The following is an 18077-nucleotide window of genomic DNA, read 5'->3' as shown; positions in this document are numbered from 1 at the left end:
CGCGCCATGTGGGACCCTCCTCCGGTGGCCGGGGAGCAGCCGGGGATCGAACCGGCGCTACAGAGGCTGCGGGCAGCTTCGTAACCCAGCGCTCAACCACTGCGCCACCGGGGAAGCCCTTGTTTGATAATATTTTTTATAAGATTTATTTATTTATACAAGAGCTGGGGTACAGGCCAGATGCGCGAGAGGGTGAGAGGATTCACCGGAGACAGAGCAGGGAACAGAACAGGCAGACTGACTGAAATACACTGCTGAGGGGAGCAGCGGGCCAGACAGGCGAGGTCTGCCGCACCATGTGGATTTCTCCCTGGCTGACCCCGATCAAACCTGCACTTCAGAGGCTGCGGACAGCTTCACAGTGCAGTGCTCAACCCCTGCACCACCAGGGAGGCCCCTGTTTGATATTTTGATTTTTTTTTTTAAAAGATTTATTTATTTATTTATTTATTTATTTATTTATTTATTTATTTATACAAGCATTGGGTACAGTCAGAAGCGCAGGAGGGTGAGAGAATTCACCAGAGCCAGAGCGGGGAGCAGAACAGGCAGAAGGACCAAAGTACACTGCTGAGGGGAGCAGCGGGTGGGAGGCGAGGTCTGTGTGCCATGTGGGACCCTCGCTCGTCGGCCACGTATCGAACCGGTGCTACAGAGGCTGCGGGCAGCTTCGCAACCCAGCGCTCAACCACTGCGCAACCGGGGAGGCCCGATAATATTTTGATGGTGATTTTTCATCTGTGTTTATCAGGGATATTAACCTCTAGTTTTATTCTTCTAGTGTCTTTGTCTCTGGTATCAGGATGATATTGGCCTTTAAAAATGAATTTGACATATTCCCTTTTCTGTATATTTTGGGGAGCGCTTAAGAAGGCATGGCATTAATTCTTCTTTAAATGTTTGGTTGAATTCACCTGTGAAGCCATCTGGACTTGAATATTACAACCCCAAATTTTAAGCAGCTCAAATGCTCATCAACCAGAGAATGGATAAACTAGCATATTAATTCAATAGAAAACTACTCAGCCATAGAAAACTACTCAGCCGTAGAAAGGTGTGAACCATTGATACATATAAAAAACATGAATGGGTCTCGAAAACAGCATATTGAGCAACAACAAAAGCTATACAAAAAAACAGAACACATTCTGTTCATTGCATTTATATGCCTGTCTAAGAACAGGCAAAAGACTCTTCCTGGGGAATGAAAATATTCTATATTTTATTTTGAGAGGTTATTTTAGAGCTGTATATAATTGTCGAAAATCATCAAACTGAATTCTTAAAATATGGGAATTTAATTTCATACAACTTATACCTCGATTTAAAATTGAATAATAACATCTTTGTGTGAAAAGGGTGTAGTGAAACCAATACTCCTATAAATTTGGACAATCCTTTTGGAAGGCATTTTGGCAATATAATGAAGCACGATAAAAAGTCCAAATATTTTAATTCAATGATTTCATTTAGGCAAATCTACTCTTAGGAAACAATTCAAAATAACAAAAAGTGGCATGCACAAAAATGTCAACCATTGTATTTTTATAATAGTGTAATCTGAAGCACTTCAAAATCCATCATTGAGTAATAATTAAATAAAGTGCAATAAGTACATTTCTGGACTATATTTAGCCATTAAAATTACATTTACCATGACCACATAACAATCTGAAGACATATTTTTGCTATAATCCTTTGACATCCTTGTAAAATATATATATGAACAAACATTCAAAAGAAGTAAGCCATAATGTTGAGTTGTTCTTGGGTTGGGCTTGTGGGAGTACTTTTTGCTTTTTAGCTTGGTTTTCTGGATTTAGACATTTTTATTTACTTTAAAAATATTTCCAGTTTTTAAAGTTTTTCTTTATATACTTTTTGATTTGTTTGGGTTTTTGTTCGTTTGTTTTTAAACATCCTTGTTCATTTTTTCACAACATAGTATTTCTCTCCACAGGTGTGATGTTTTGGTGGGGTTTTCCCACCACCAAAGTATTGGCAGTCCTCTGCCACACTCCACCACACCTTCGGTCCCCCTGTTCTCTACTCTCCCCCCCCTCCCGCTTCTGAGTGTCTCAAATCTATAGTCTTCTTTCAAGGATCAGTCTTGCAGTTTGTCTTTGTCTCATCCTTTGTTTAGTTTCTCTAGATTCCACATATAAGTAAAGTTATACTGCATTTATCTTTCTCCTTCTGTCTCATTTTGCTTAAAATAATCTTTTCTAGTTCCATCCATGTTTCTGCAAATGACATGAGTTAATCTTTTTAGATTGCTGAGTAGTGTTCCATTGTGCATATATGCTGCATCTTCTTGGTCCATTCATCTGTTCTGGGACATTTAGCCTGTTTCCATATCTTGGCTATTGTAATTAGAGCTACTATAAATATAGGAAAGCACATTTGATTTAAAATTAGTATTTGTGTGCTCTTTGATAGATACCTAGGAGTGAAATTGCTGGGTCATATGGTAAATCCATTGTTAGTCTTTTGAGAACTCTCCATACTTCTTTCCATGGGACTGGACCAGTCTACGTTCCCACCAATAGGGTGGGATATAATAGGGTTCCTTACTCTCCATAAAACAAATGTTTAGGGCCTCCCCGGTGGTGCATTGGGTTGAGCACCACGCTGTGAAGATGTCCACAGCCTCTGCAGCACAGTTTCAATTCCCGCCTGCCAGGGAGATACCCACATAGCGCGGCAGACCTCTCCTATCTCGCCCGCTGCTCCCCTCAGCACTGTTTTCAATCTGTCTGCCTGTTCTGCTCCCCACTCTGTCTCTGGTGAATCCTCTCACCCTCCTGCACCTCTGGCCTGCACCCCAGTTCTTGTATAAATAAAAATAAATCTTTAAAAAAAATGTTTAAATTGGATTTTAGTTCACATATGTAACAAATGACTTAGGCCTTTCCAAGGATCCAATACTCATGCCTCCCAAATAGAATCATAAATATTGCATTATTAACATAAAACATTAAGTATATTTACTTTGAAAGAGTCTGAAAATAATCACATTGGTTAACCTCTGAGTAGTGAGGTAAGGTTAAACTTCTTTTTCTTTGCTTTCCCTTTAGTGAATGTGTTTTGTGTGTGTGTGTGATAAAAAGAAATGCTGAACTTACATCCCACCTTCAAGTTCAAGCCCTCCTACATCTCTGCACCCAATTCTCATCCAAGTCAGGGAAAGGAAAATGCAGAGGACCCCAGACCAAAAGCTTTGCCATCATGCATCTCATGTGCATGCACAACCTCTGGTCACTTGACCTTGAAATTCCTGTTCCTCTTGACTCTAATCTAATGCTCTGGTTCTTCCTTTTCTGGCCCAAGCCTTCCTCCTGCCAATCCCACTGCTGACATACCCACCCCACACACCCCTAGGATCAGTAAACCTAGTAAGTGCCAGAAGCAGGGACCCAGAGTCTGAACACTCCCTCTTGGCTCATGGCTGCTTGGTGTCACATAGCAGCTGGAGCAACAGCTATACCCTCCTTCCTCCCTGAATCCCAGCACCAGAGCCTGCAAAGCCAGCCTAGCTTCTGTTCCTGCCAGACCTTTATTAACCATGACAAGGGTTTGGAAGACCTGTGAAACATCATAATCTCCCCGTCTCCCTGTAGAAGCAAATAGAGTTAAAGGAGGTTGTGGAGGGTGGAATGGTGGCAGATACATCCCAGGAGAGCCCAGCTCCAGCCTTCCTCACCTATCTGTGTCTCCTCTCATCTCCCATCTCTTCTCAGGAGCTCGGCCAAGCCTGCTGAAGGGGAGCTAAAGAGGTGACTGCAAATTGAAATGAACAGCCAGCTGAAAAGAATTCCGAGTGGTGATAAATAGCTTTATGGGGCCCTGGCAGACAGCAGAGGACTCTCTCCCCATCCGGCCCTGAGTATAAATTAAAGAGAGAGAGACACGTGATTTCCTCATCCGCCCCTCCTGCTAACTCCTCCAAGGCTCATAAAAGGGAGAGTGACCATGCCCAGCAAGGAGCGCCAAGGAACTGCCCAAATTAGAGGGAACCTCATTAAAATATGTCTCCTCACTTCTCTCCAATCACTAATTGACTTTTTTCCTCCTCACTTTAATTTTGACGTTGGTGCCTTGATTAATTAACTCTGCCACCAAAGCCCCAGGGTGCCACAGAAGGACTAACCACAGGTTTATCTCTCTATGTTCCAGTCAATTTGACAGGAGGCTCTCCCTGGCCAGCTTCATGGGTAATGGTCTGAGCCCATCTAGGTCCCTTGAGGAAGCAGAGACACGCTGTCATTCTCTAACCATTGGCCGTGGGGTCCAGGCAGCAAGAACAGAAGCAGAAAGCCTAGGTGGCTGCTCTCTGACAGGGTCGTAAATTCTGTCCCTTATGCCTGCATTTTCATATGTGTACAAAGTTCACCGCAGAGACTGCGGCCAGTGGGAGAGATGGATCACAAGTGTTGTTTCTGGGGAAGCCCCCTGGGAAATCATTTGTTCACTCACTTGCTCATTCACACAGGTATTTTACTTGTTTTTGATTGGTCTGTGCTAGACCTGTGGAGGAACAGGCCTGGGCAGGAGCGTAGGAAGGTTGAAAGAAGTATGGGTCCTAAGATATTTATAAATTTAGTTAGCGAAATGGGATGTTCTCTTATAAAAATAGAAGCCAAGATTTGGTGTTCAAAGAAAATCTCCAGGAGGCAAAGTCAGTGTCCTGGATATTTTGGCCATGTGCCCCCTCCTTGCTGCTGAGAGCCTCTGGCATATTTCATATACTCACTGAGGAGCCACAAAAGACTTATCACAAGGTGGAGCTTTGGCAGGAAAAGTTACAATCCAAGTCCTCTTCCTCTGGCTGCTTTCTGCATTGTAATGAAGGGAAGCGCCCTGCTCACGCCCTGCTCGCCCCAGGCAGTGAAGGAGGTAGGTTGACTTTGATGGTTTGGACCAGCTTATTTGTAAGAAGAGCCCGACTTCCCTAGCAGTGGGCTTGGGTCCCCGGTCCACCATGTCCTGCGGACCCCCACACAGTGTTCCTTCTTTGCCTTTCCTTTTCAGTTTCATGGTAGAAGAGTTAGACTGTCTCGGGGACCCACCCCCGCTTGAACATCAACCATTGTCTTCTCTCTCCTTTCCAGGAAAGAAAAAGGATTCACGCCCAGGAACTGAATTGTTCTTTTATGATAATCCAGTGCGGGAAGGGGGAGAAAGCATGCACCAGAGTTATTTCAGTACCTCCAGCCTAACAAAAGCCCTCTCCATTGGGACTCTGTGTTCAGGGTCCCTGGTCCAAAACCATCAGAGTGCCGGATAGCACTCCAGAGGGAGCGCCTGGGAGGCCAGGGGAAGCCAAATCACCCTTCAAGTTCAGAACATGTGTCTGCCAGAGATGTCCCAGATGGGAGCTGTCCCATCTACGTGAGTCCTGGAGTGAAGAAGCGTAGCCCTCCAAAGTGGACATGTAGCTTGAGTCATAAGTGACCTTCTTTATTGTAGGCTGCTGAGCTCTGCGGGTCACTCGTTACCATACAACTGAGCCTAATCTGACCGATTACTTTCCACAGTGTGATTGTGCAACAGGGTGGTCCCCAGGAAAGGGGGAGGTTCCCTGCCCCACCCAAGGGAGGGTGGAGCTGAGCAGGAAGAGAAGAAGCTGCAGAAGAGACTGAGGAAGGAAGCAGGATGGAGCCAGGAGACCTGGAGGAGGAGCATGGAGCCTAGAGACACGTGAAGAAACTGCGCTTGTCTTTTGGTCGTGGGCTGGGTGACACAGATGTGGGTGAGACCCGTGGGGAGGTGACAATGGCAGCTTTTATCTTGATGTTGATTTTGCTCTTTTCCTTCCGGGCTTGTCCGGTTGTTTGTGACCCTTTTCTGTGGGTCCCCACTGGAAGATGCTTTAGACTTTTAGCAGGCATTGGGGCCTTGTTCTGGGCCAATCCCATATGGATGGACTTTTACCCACGAGGGGACGGGTAACTCTGGATGCTTCATTTAGAAACTAGACTCTTCGCCTCACCTGTATTGTTTCCTAGTTTTATTAAAGTTCCTTCCCATTAAAGTCTCCTATGTTTTGTGTTGATGCGGCGGATGGCAGAACCCATTTAGTATAGGCAGGTTTGCGGGGTTTGGGCTGCCCCTCTCCCTGTCCTATAACAATTGGACGCCCAGTGACTTCTCTAGCCTCCTGTCCCACCTGCCATCTACAACCCACTGCAACCCCACCCCCTGGTGTGCTTTCTCTTCCTTGAATATACCAAGCTTGTTCTCACCTGAAGCTGCCTCAGCTGTTCCCTCTGCCTGGACTGCTTTACCCTGAGGCTCTCCCAAGGCTGGTTCTTGTTCATTATTCAGATTTTGGTTAGAACAGTACCTTCTTCAGAAATGACTTCCCTGAACACCGAGCACACTGGGCTCCGGCCCAGTCACTCTCTATCATGTATTCTGTTATTTTGCATCTGGTCACTGATTTATTATTATGATTTCCCCAACTTGGAATGAGTACCATGTGAAAGCAAAGACTTTGTCCCTCATATTCGTATTTCCGACACCGGAAGCTTACTTGAGGCACATAACACTTGGTAAGTATCTGTGTCGCACATTAATGAACATCTCTCCTAAACTTCAAACCCATTTGCCACCACCAACTGGACCCCTCTTCCTAGAAATCCTCCAACTCACAGACCCAAGCACAATCCACAATTCTGTGCTTCCCCTTATTCTCTTGCTGTGATTGCTCACACCATCTCTCACCCTCTCACCCAAACTGAAAACCTCTGGGTACCCCGTTCCACACCTCCCTCACTCTTACTTCCACACCCCCAAACAGTCACCAGGCTGGTTCTCTCCTTTAATCCACTTCGCCCTCATCCACGCCGCCTTCCCTCACACAGGCCCTCATCATCATCCGTGGTCTGGATTATCACAGTCTTTTGTAGAGCGTGGTTCCCTGTTTCCAATTTTCGGCCCTCCCATCCGTGCTGCACCAGGATTGTCTTTCTAAAATCTGGTAATGTCACACCCCTGTTCAGAAGGTTTTCCAAAATGCTGCAGGATAAAATCTAATTCCTTAGACACCATGAGATGCTGCTGCATTCTGGAGCCTGTCAACTGCCCAGAGCCTTGGCTCTGCCCACGGACCTCACACCCCGTCCGGCCACATGGACCAGGGAGCACTGACCTGGGTCTGCACTCACTGCCCCCTCTTTCTGGAATGCTCTACCCCTTCCATGCCCTTGTTCCTCCTCCAGTACATGTACACGTACACACACACACACACACACACACACACACACACTCCCATCAGCACCCACCTGTCGAGAGCTGTCTCTGCTGCTGTCATCTCCATTTTGCCATCACCCCTTCTGCAGCCTCGACCTTCCTGCCCTTCCCTCCTCCTGTAAAACTGAAAACAGCCGCAATCATGAGCATCAGCCTTTTTCATCATTCAACAATGACGCAAACCTGTGCTCTGTGGCATCATGAGGGTGGGATCCCTTTGGGGATACAGGTGTGTCTCCCCCACTGTCTGTGTGTTCCTGATGAGCTCAATGAGAAACCTTTCTCACTGGAGTCCCCTGGAGTCCCACAGCGCCTGATAGACACTTGGCAGGTGCTCAGGAATCCTGTGGCAGGAAATAGCCAATTGACTACATGGCACTTGGCTTGAGGAGCCAGAACAATAGACAGGCTACTTAAAGGCAGAGCACTCATTTGCATGACAGGACCAGGGAAAAAGAAGGCAACTAATGGTGGGATCTACTCGGAGACTCTCTTCTGTCCTACTCAATCAAATCACCCTGCAAAATGGATCCTTATCTGGCATAACAGGAAGAGGATCAGGGATTCCAGGGGTTTGCACACTCACTCATCTCTTTCCTATTCCAGAAGCTCCTGTTTACTGCTTAACAGCTTTCTCCCACATGGATATTATAAAGGGGCTTTCCTGGTGCTGCTCCCATTGGACAGATTCTGAACAGGAAAGAAGCAATGTCCTAACCTCACACAATGAGCATCAAGGTCACACCTTGAACTCACCAGCTGGAATGACATCCCCTCAAAGGAGAGCTTTATAAGGGCATAACCTCTCATGCCATACCTCCAATGCTGGATTCCTACACTCTTGCTCTCTCCCCACCTGCCTTGAACAGCTCTTCCCACCTGACCTCCATTCCCAGGGGCCTGTTAGGACAGCACCTCCAGGGTGAGTTGGGATCCTGGCTCCTCCCCAGACAAAGAGGCCCCCTTCCAACTAGAGCCCCAAGAGTCCCAGCCTAGCCAGTCGGACCCAGCTGTCATTGTAGAAGATTCAGTTCCAACTTAATACTCTCTGAGGCTCAAAATAACCCCTCCAGTCTTCCTGCTTATTTCTTAACTGCAGTTCTTAACAGTCATGATGGCACCTGTGGGGGAGGAAAAAGGAGGGATTTAGCCTGAGAGTTGGTTTCATGTCACCTAAAAGGATTATTTTATACCATCAGAAAGATAATTCCCCTCCTACTGGGGAGGATGGATTAGGTCTTTACTTCAGATGGTACTTTATGAAAAGATTATTTAAAGATTACAGGACAAAATGGATACATTTGACAACATCTGCTAGGGCTGGATTTTTTGGCTGCCTGAGAAATAATCGTTATTTATGCAATTAGTAGATTGCTTGCATTGGTGCTAATTTAGAGGCTGCCTCCACAAAAATGGCCACATACTCCTGGCATGGAGTTTTTTTCCTCGTCTTCTCCCATTTTTAACTAAGAGTGACAATAATGCCACCACCTCCAGGAAGTCTTCCCTGATCTCTCTACCCAAGGGTCACTCTGGTCTCCAAATTTCCTCCCTTTTTTGAAGGTCTTATCACATGGCTTTTTTGTGCAGGAGCTCTTCCCACCTGGGCCTTCTTCCCTAAAACCTGAAGGATTTACATACATTACTATGCACATCCCCTAAGTTCCTCATCAACAGATGGTGATAAATGTCCAAGCATCTCTGCGCTCTGCTAGTCTCAGCTGCCACCTGAGGAGTATAGAGAAGGAGGGTCTTGGAGGCCTCCAGGGAGCTTGAGGGCACTGGTACTATTTGGGGTGATGTTCTGCCGACCTGAATCTAAACATATTTAAATGGTGGTGAGGATCAGAACAAGACCAATATTTCACGACATGTGAAAACTACCTGAAATATAAATGTCAACGAGCATAAAGAAAGTTGCATGGGAATACAACTAACCTCATCCACTTAGGTGTTGTCTACCTCTGCAGTGGCAGAGCCAAATAACTATGACAACAGCTGTGACAGAGCCCCTCAAAGGCTGCCCCATCTCCTCACTGCACTGACCAGTCAGAGACACTGTTTCAATACAGAAGCCACGGTCACAGGTTCTGGTATCAAGACAACTTGGGTTTCAGTGACAACTGCTGCACTGTATGACCTTGGCTATGGGACTTAACCTTCATAAGCTTCCATTTCCCGAAATGTGAACTGGGAATAAGGATGCCTTCTTTACAGAGTCATCGTGAGAATTAAAGGAGATCGTGCATGAAAAGTGTTTAGGATAGCAACTGGCGCGTGGCATGGCTCCATAAATGTTAACTAACCTTATTTTCATATATTTTTTCCTCCCAGTTGATCCATGCCTAAATCCAACCAGTTCTCATTAATTGCACCATTAATATTTCTGACTAAGGGGCCTCCCCTGGTGGTGCAGCGGTTGAGCGCTGGGCTGCGAGGCTGCCCGCAGCCTCTACAGCGCCAGTTCAGTTCCCCGGCCACCGGCAAGGGTCCCACAAAAAAAAAAAAGTATTTCTGACTAAGACCCCACCATCTCTCTCACCAGGTTACAGTAAGAGCCCCTTCCCTTTGCCCCTGCCTCCTTATGGAGAACCTGCCAGAGCAATTTGTTTGTCTATGTGACCAGATCCAATACCTACAACACTGCCCTTGGACCCTCAGCCCCATTCAGTGAAGTAATGATGTCTTCTCTAAGGACACAAGTCTGCCTTCTTGGATCTCCTTCTTCCACCCTGGTCACTTTTTTTTTTTTTTTTTTAATTTATACAAGCACCGGGTACAGTCAGAAGCACGGGAGGGTGAGAAAATTCACCAGAGCCAGAGCGGGGAACAAAACAGACAGACTGACAAAGTACACTGCTGCAGGGAGCAGTAGGCGCGGCAGGAGGTCTGCGCCATGTGGGACCCTCACCGGCGGCAGGAGATTGAACCGGCACTGCAGAGGCTGCTGGCAGCTTCGCAGCCCAGTGCTCAACTGCTGTGCCACCAGGGAGGCCCACACTCTGGTCACTTTTATCTTCTTTGCAAATATCTCTCCTTCATTTGACCTCCAAATGTTATCATTTCCCAGGACTTAGCCTACTACTCATCACTCTACACTCTCCTTGGATGATTATATGCATTCCCACTCCTGTAAGTACCATCTAGATCTAAATTGATAACCCCAATTTCGATCTATAATCCAGTCACTCCTCTAAGTTCCAGATTCACATACTCAATTGCCTCCTTGGAATGTACACATAAATTGTTTCAGGTATCTCCAATTAATGAAACTACTAGTAAATCCTTGATGTTTCCCCTCAAATACTCAGTCTTCACCATCTCTATAATCTTACAGCTCCCCCCATGATTGCTATAATAGGAAAAAACTAAGCCACCACCTTATTTCTTTCTCTCTGCTTCCAATTCAATCCATTACCATATTCAGTGGTTTCTGTCCCCATCCCCAATATTTCTTGCCTCAGTTCACTTTTATTCCTTGCCAAATATTTTGATCCATATTTTTAACATCCTTCCCCTGGATAGCTCTCTATTCAGGCTGCTTCTTTCTTGCACCCCTCCAATCTACCATCTCTGCAGAAATCAGGTACTGGGACACCCTCCTTAAAGCCTTCAATTGGCTCCTGATTGTATCTTAAATAAAACACAAACAATTTAACTGATCTGGGCCTTGTCTAATGATTCAAAGTCATCTTGTGAGCATCTTCTCCCCAACTATTTTCCAGGCCGCGATGCCCTTTCTCCTTCAGCATGCAGAACTCATGGCCTTTGCGCATACTCATCTCTCTGCCTGGAGACACATTCACCCACCTTCCCCATGGCTGCCTCCTTCATCCTTCTGAAAGCAGTTCAACATTCTTTAGAGAGACTTCCCTGCCTACCCTACTCAGCTATATTTTCTGTCAATGCACCCTGGTAATTTCTTTCATAGCACATATTATAAATGTGTTCAGTTGCTCATTTAAAAATATTTTTAACACCTTCTTAGTGTCAGACACTATGCTAGGCCCAGGGGATACAGCTGAGAACAGAGTCTAATATAGCCTGTTTCTCACAGAGCTTTTAGTGTAATGGTAAGAAAGCATACATTAATTTCTTTAAAAATCACAACCGTGGCTACATAATGCAAAGTGACATGATTACTAAGAAGAAATTCTATTTCAGAATATAGCTAAGAAGATGGTGCTGGACTGGGGTAGGGGAGGCTTCCCTGAGAAGAGATGCTTCAGTGAGCATCTGAAGGATTAGTAAGGGTTAGTCAGGCAAAGGAAAGAGGGTAGATTTCCAGGCAGAAGGAAAAAACGTACCAAAAGACATTTCAGCAAGATGGAACAACATGTGCTCAAGGTCAGGATGGCAGATGAGCAGAGAATGGAGTGGGGAGTGAACCTCATGTGACTGGGGGGCTAGCCAGGGAACCCCAGCCTGGGCCTTGTAGACAAGGTTAAAGAACTTGATTTAATCCCAGGAGGAGACACTTTTCCTTCTCCATTGTATACTCTTGGTTCCATTCTCAAAAGTTAATTGACCATATAAATGTGGCTACATCAAATGAAAAAGCTTCTGCACAGTGGGAAAAAAATCACTAAAATAAAATGTCACCTTACTGAATGAGAGAAAATATTCATGTGTACATCCGACGAGGGGCTAATATCCAAGATCTACAAAGAACTCATACAATTCAAGCAAAACAAAACAAATAAACTAACCAAATAGTGGGCAGAAGAGCTAAATAGACACTTTTCCAAAGAAGACATGTAGATGACCAACAGGCACACAAAAAAGTGCTCATCAGCATTGCTCAGGGAACTCAAAACCACAATGAGATAACACTTCACACCAGTGAGAATTGTCCACACCAATAAAGCCAGAAACAAAAAGTGTTGGTGAGGATGTGGGAAAAAAGAACTCTTATACACTGTTGGTGGGGATATAGACTGGCCCATACCCTATAGAAAACAGTTTGGTGCCTCCCTCCCTGTTGGTGCAAGGGGTTAAGACACAGCACTGTGAGGCTATCCATAGTCAGTATAGCGCAAGTTCGATCCCCAGCCAGGGAGCTACCCACAGGGCGCAGCAGACCTCTTCTGTCTCACCTGCTGCTCCCTCAGCAGTGTATTTCAGTAGATCCGCCTGTTCTGCTCTCCATTCTGTCGCTGGTGAATCCTATCAACCCCCCCCCCCACCTCTGGCCTGTACCCCAGTTCTTGCATGCATAAATAAAGAAATCTTAAAAAAAAAAAGTTTGGAGGTTTCTCAAAATATTAAAATATTCCACTTCTAGATAGATACCCAAAGAATAAAAAACATCAATTCATAGGGATAAATGCATTTCTATGTTCATTGCAGCACAATGTCCAACAGTCAAGTCATGGAAACAACCAAAGTCCCCAACAAAAGAAGAGTAGAAGTTGTGGCATATATATACGTAATGGAATTTAAAAAAAAAAAAGAGCTCAGATAAAAAAAAAAAGCGCTGGGCCTCCCCGGTGGCGCAGCGGTTGAGCGCTGGGTTGCGAAGCTGCCCGCGTCCTCTGCAGCGCCGGTTCGATCCCCGGCTGCTCCCCGGCCACCGGAGGAGGGTCCCACGTGGCGCGCAGACCTCTCCTGCCGCCCGCTGCTCCCCTCAGCAGTGTACTTCGGTCCTTCTGCCTGCTCTGCTCCCCTCTCTGGCTCTGGTGAATTCTCTCACCCTCCTGCGCTTCTGACTGTCCCCAGTGCATGTATAAACAAAACAAACGAACAAACAAACAAATAAATAAATAAAACATGCCTCTATAAAAAAAAAAAAAAAATTTAAAAAAAAAAAAAAAAAAAAAAAAAAAGCGCTTTTGCCATTTTCAACAACAACATGGATGGAGCTGGAGAGGATTCTGCTAAGTGAAATAAGTCAGCATGAGAAAGACAAACACCAGATGATTTCACTCATGTGTGGAATATAGAGAAACAAAAACAAAGGAACAGACAAAACTAAATCAAAACAAATCCTAGAAATCTGACTGTAGAATTGTGACTACCAGAGAGATGGAGAGTGGAGAGAAAGTTGGGGTGGAACAGTGTTGTGCAGTAGAGAACTGTGGGGGTCTTGGTGGTGGGTGTTGTGTGGTAACATCTGGAGAGATGTGAACCTATACATATCCCTAAGTCATATACAGTCTGGTAAACAAACATTACATCAATTAAAAAGTAATTGAAAATATAATATTAACAATACAATTTATTTAATCCCAGGGATTTAAAAAAAAAAAAGCTGTTTAAGAGCTGTAAGTAGGAGTGCTCACTTTGGCAGCACATATACTAAAATTGGAGTGATACAGAGAAGATTAGTACAACTCCTGTGCAAAGATGACATGCAAATTCATGAAGCTTCCATATTTTTGTTGCAACAATGGAAAAATAAAAGCAAGTTGTAAGTAGGAGGCAGGTTAGAGGTTGGATGTCACATGATCATATTTCCTTGTGTAGAAGGTGGCTCTAACTACAATGTGGAAACCATGTGAAGAGGCTGAGAGGCCAATAGTATGGGAACAGGATGTTGGAAGATTGGTAAGATAGCAGTAGAGAGGATAAGAAGATATTTAGAAACCAAATTAATAGGAATTTTCCATGGATTTGACACAGACACAGCAGAAGAAAGAAGTTTCAAGGAAAACAAGATTTTTATTTAAAAAACTAGATGGACTGTTATACTATTTATTGAAATCAAGAAAACTTTAAAAAGGAAAACAGAAAATTAGATGCAAACCAGACAGAGGCTTCCACTGGAAGGGGTGGATCATGAGTTTGGTCTTCGACTGTTGAGAATGAGGACCTTTAGACAGATTCAGGTGGAGACATAATAGGATGTGGAAAAGCAGTGATTCCATACACTTGGGTAAAGAACCCAATAGAGAGGTGCGAGCTGAAGATCAAATTTAGGGGTTCGTTAATGTATATGCAAAGGACTGGATGTTTGCATCCCCCCTAAATTCATACATTGAAATCTTGCCCCTCAATGTGATGACATTTGGAGTTGGGGCGTTGGGAGGTAATTCAGTCATGAGGGTAGAGTCCTTCTGGAAGGGGTTAGTGCTCCCCATGTTGCTCTCTTCCTGTCATGTGAGGATAAAACCAGCAGACAGCAGCCTGAAACCCCAAAGAGGGCTCTCACCAGAACCCAAATATGTTGACAACCTGACTTAAACTTGTGAGACCCAGACCTATGAGGAATAAGTTTCTGTTGCTTTTAAGTCACCCCATCTATAGTCCTTTGTTCCAGCAGCCTAATGTGTGGCAACTCATTGGTGAGCCACAAAAACTATTAATGGGTCCTGACCAGTCTTTTCTTTAAAATGAAGCAGAATAGACTAGATAGGAGTCATACGAGTCAGGTTGTTTGCTTTTTATCTATTTATTTTAATATATGAGTACATGTCTTGGGTCCACTAAATATCTATCCTTACCTTAAGTCACAGTTAGTGAAAGGATGTATGCTACTGAATGAAAATGTTAATGAAAATGTTAATGAAAAACAGATGCTATTCAAAGCAATGGAAATGACGGGCAGGATGGGCACCCTGGGAGAGTGTGCGTCACAGCAGATGAGAAGAGGAATGAAGACTGAACCTAGTAACTATCTGTTCAACAGAGGCTGGGCCTGCAGGGAGCGTGAAGAAGAATCCCTCCAGAGGTAGCTAGGAGTGAGCAGTGTCCCCGCCCCAGGGGACCAAGAATGTTCAAAGGTGAGGCAGTGATCACTGGCATCAACTGCTACAAAGAGGTAACGTGAGACAGAAACTGAAAAATGTTTACTAGTGCCTTAGAAAAGGCTATTGTAGTGGAGTTAAGAAGCTGGAAAGCAAATTGGCACGGGTTGAAGAGTGGGAAGTGAGGAACTGAGGCAAGAAGCACTAACAACTGTTTAGAAGACCTGGGAGGGGACTGAGAAGAGAGCGCATGTGGGAGCCGGGGGGCATGTGGAACTGAGATTCTGCTGGGCGTTTTGTTTGTTGTTGTTATTGCTGGTGGTGGTGGTGGTGGTGGTGGTGCTGCTGCTGCTGCTGGCGGGAACTTTTGCAAGTTTTCTGCTGATGGTGTTAATCTTCCCAGGGAAATAGGAAGAAAGACATCAGTGGAAAGACAAGATGGGGGTGAGGCGTTGGAAGACAGAGAAGAGAGGAGGAACCCAAAATGTCACCCAGAGGAGTGAGAGCAACTGGACCAGAGAAGTAGGAAAACTGCTGGGAATTCACGATGGCTCCACATAAGCTGAGTAAGCGAGTATTTAAAGTGACTTTGAAGGGCCTTTGGTGGCACAAGGGGTTAAGACGCAACCTATGGAGCAATCTGCAGCCACTGCAGCACAAGTTCGAGCCCTGGCCAGGGAGCAACCCACATGGCATGGCAGACCTCTCCTGTCTTGCCCCCTGCTCCCCTCAGCAGTGCTTTCAGTCTGTCTGCCTGTTCTGCCCCCCACTCTGTCTCTAGTGAATCCTCTCCCCACCACACACTTTAGCCTGTACCCCAGTTCTTATATGCATAAATAAATCTTTAAAAAAATAATAAAAAATAAAGTGACTTTGAAGGCTAGTTTTCCATGTGTGATCTGAAAATGGGGCAGATTCAGGTGATGCTCAGGCTATGCTGATGGGGAATGGGTGGTGGGGATGGAATAAAGGAGCTCACTGGATATTACCTTTTTGCCTACTGACATCCCAGGCCAAGGGCCATGCCCCTTGTTTGCCACTGTGTACAGTGCCACCACTTGGCACCCTCACAATGCAGGTGCTCAATAAATGGTTGACAAAAGACATGCATTTGATAAATTATAAAATATTTACTAAAGTATGTTCTGCACTCTTCTCCCCATTTCTCCCTGTTTTTCATCATCTCCACTGACTTTTAAAGTCACTAACAGGTTCAACATCACATTAAAACATATCTGCATTTATGGATGAACAGCACTTTCTCATAGAGAAAACCCACAAACCTAGATTATGTGTAAAGTCAGGAAGAAGCTATGCATCTGGATCTTTTATGAATAATGCAAAAACTCTTTCTACAGGACATCTATTGCTCCAGTGTGTTCACAACTATCATCTCCTCTCACCTTCAGAATAATCCTAAGAGGCAGATACATCTGCACCATCATCCCGAGGTCACAGAGGCAGTGAGTAGTCCCACAACCAGTTAGAGGGAGGGCAGGAATTGAACCAGCCTTGCCTGATCCCAACACAGGCTGCACAGGACTATTTACCTTGAACCTCGTGTGATTTTTCTACTTTCTGTTCACCTCACTGCCTTTTAATGTCTGGTCTTCCTCTAGTGTCTGCCAGCACAGTCTCTTTTTCTCTGCCTATCAGTCTCCCCCAAGTGACATGTCTCAGGTTTGGGCGTAGGAGTTGGAAAATGTCTATTTTCATTGGCAATCTCAGCAACAAGTTTGAAAACAAAGCCAATCAGGTGTCCATGTGACAACTCAGCAGCTCCAAACCCAACCAATCCCAGCTCAGGGGACTTTACAAGAGCCAAGCTTCTGGGCTCACAACCAGGTCTCCTCGCCCCAACTCCCCACTCCCATCCAAGGGCGTGGGTAATTACTGACATCTATTCCTTTCCTGGCATGGCATTCTAGATACTTCTTTTTTTTTTTTTTTTTTAACAACGGGTACCAAATTGCTTTATTTGAAGGAATGGTACAAATGAAAGCTATACGTAGATGTTTTGGTACAACTTATAGAAAAGGTAAAGGTAACCCCAACATGCATGCACAGCCTTGGTGACCAGGAAAGTCACCCCCTGGCTATGAGTAGCCAGCCTAAGGCTTAGCTTAGCTCTTGTCACTGTCTCCCAGGGTATGCTTGTCAAAGAGATACTCGGCCATGCCAGATTCGGGGGCCCCCATCTTGCGCAAGTTGGTTACATGGTCACCCAGTTCTTTGATGGATTTCACCTGCTCATCCAGGTAATGAGTCTCCAGGAAGTCACACAAATGGGGGTCGTTTTTGTCAGTAGCCAGTTTGTGCAGCTCCAGTAGTGACTGATTCACGCTCTTTTCCAAGTGTAAGGCGCACTCCATTGCATTCAGCCCGTTCTCCCAGTCATCGCGGTCGGGTTTCTTGATGTCCTGAAGGAAGATGCGGCCACCTCGTTGGTTCTGCAGCTTCATCAGTTTCTCAGCATGTTCCCTCTCCTCATGAGATTGGTGAAGAAAATATTTGGCAAAATTCTTCAAAGCCACATCATCACGGTCAAAGTAGTAAGACATGGACAGGTAGACGTAGGAGGCGTAGAGCTCCAGGTTGATCTGGCGGTTGATGGCGGCCTCTGAGTCCTGGTGGTAGTTCTGGCGCACCTGCGAGGTGGACGCGGTCGTCATGGCGGCGGCGAGCTGGGGGCGATCGGACGGCGCTGTGCTGTGGGCGGGAGCAGCGGGGGGGGGGGGGGGGGGAACGAGCGCCGGGTTCCGTCCAAGCACTGTTGAAGCAGGAAACCGCGGCGACTCTCCGCGAAGGCTGTCTCTAGATACTTCTTGCTGTTATTGTGCAATCATTGTGTGGGAGCACTGTTTTAGAGAATATACATCCTACTACTTTCATTTTTTACAGTGTAAATGCTTCAAAAATGAATATTTTTGACCCATTTGTACACATGAGGAAACTGATGCTTGGGGAGGTTATGACTTGCCAAGGTCATACAACTAGTAGTTGGCTTGGCTGAGACTGGAGCCCAAGTCTGAAAATAAAGCCCTGGCTTAATCTGCTATTATACTATTATACCATCTCTCAATTTCCTGCTGAAGAGTAGGACAAGAACAACTGCAGTTTAAAAAAAAAAACCCTCAT

At 45.3% G+C, this 18077-nt stretch overlaps 1 protein-coding gene, 1 long non-coding RNA gene and 1 other non-coding gene across 3 annotated transcripts in view; 1 reads left to right on the top strand and 2 right to left on the bottom strand.

The window, feature by feature from the left end:
- LOC129145249 (uncharacterized) overlaps window positions 1–7300 on the bottom strand; it is an 89037-nt gene extending 81737 nt beyond the window's left edge. Inside the window, exon 1 of the long non-coding RNA XR_008550489.1 lies at window positions 7287–7300. This is a non-coding gene — a long non-coding RNA (uncharacterized LOC129145249). The remainder of the gene's footprint in view (window positions 1–7286) is intronic.
- A 6227-nt stretch (window positions 7301–13527) lies between these two features.
- LOC119251669 (U6 spliceosomal RNA) lies at window positions 13528–13633 on the top strand. Its single transcript, XR_005126562.1, has one exon. It is a non-coding gene; the product is annotated as a U6 spliceosomal RNA (small nuclear RNA).
- Window positions 13634–16895: 3262 nt separating this feature from the next.
- LOC119253305 (ferritin heavy chain) lies at window positions 16896–17655 on the bottom strand. The gene has a single exon (XM_037520911.2). It carries the CDS (start codon window positions 17609–17611, stop codon window positions 17063–17065), a length of 549 nt encoding a protein of 182 aa, XP_037376808.1. The 5' UTR covers window positions 17612–17655; the 3' UTR covers window positions 16896–17062.
- Between the last annotated feature and the right edge of the window lie 422 nt (window positions 17656–18077).

This window comes from Talpa occidentalis, unplaced genomic scaffold (assembly GCF_014898055.3).
Source record: "Talpa occidentalis isolate TD23 unplaced genomic scaffold, MPIMG_talOcc4v2.1, whole genome shotgun sequence".
In the NCBI taxonomy this organism is placed as follows: domain Eukaryota; kingdom Metazoa; phylum Chordata; class Mammalia; order Eulipotyphla; family Talpidae; genus Talpa; species Talpa occidentalis.
This window is presented reverse-complemented; position numbering and strand designations above follow the sequence as displayed.

Excerpts from the sequence above, each read along its gene's own strand:
- LOC119253305 (XM_037520911.2), bottom strand. The coding sequence starts at position 17,611 with ATGACGACCGCGTCCACCTCGCAGGTGCGCCAGAACTACCACCAGGAC.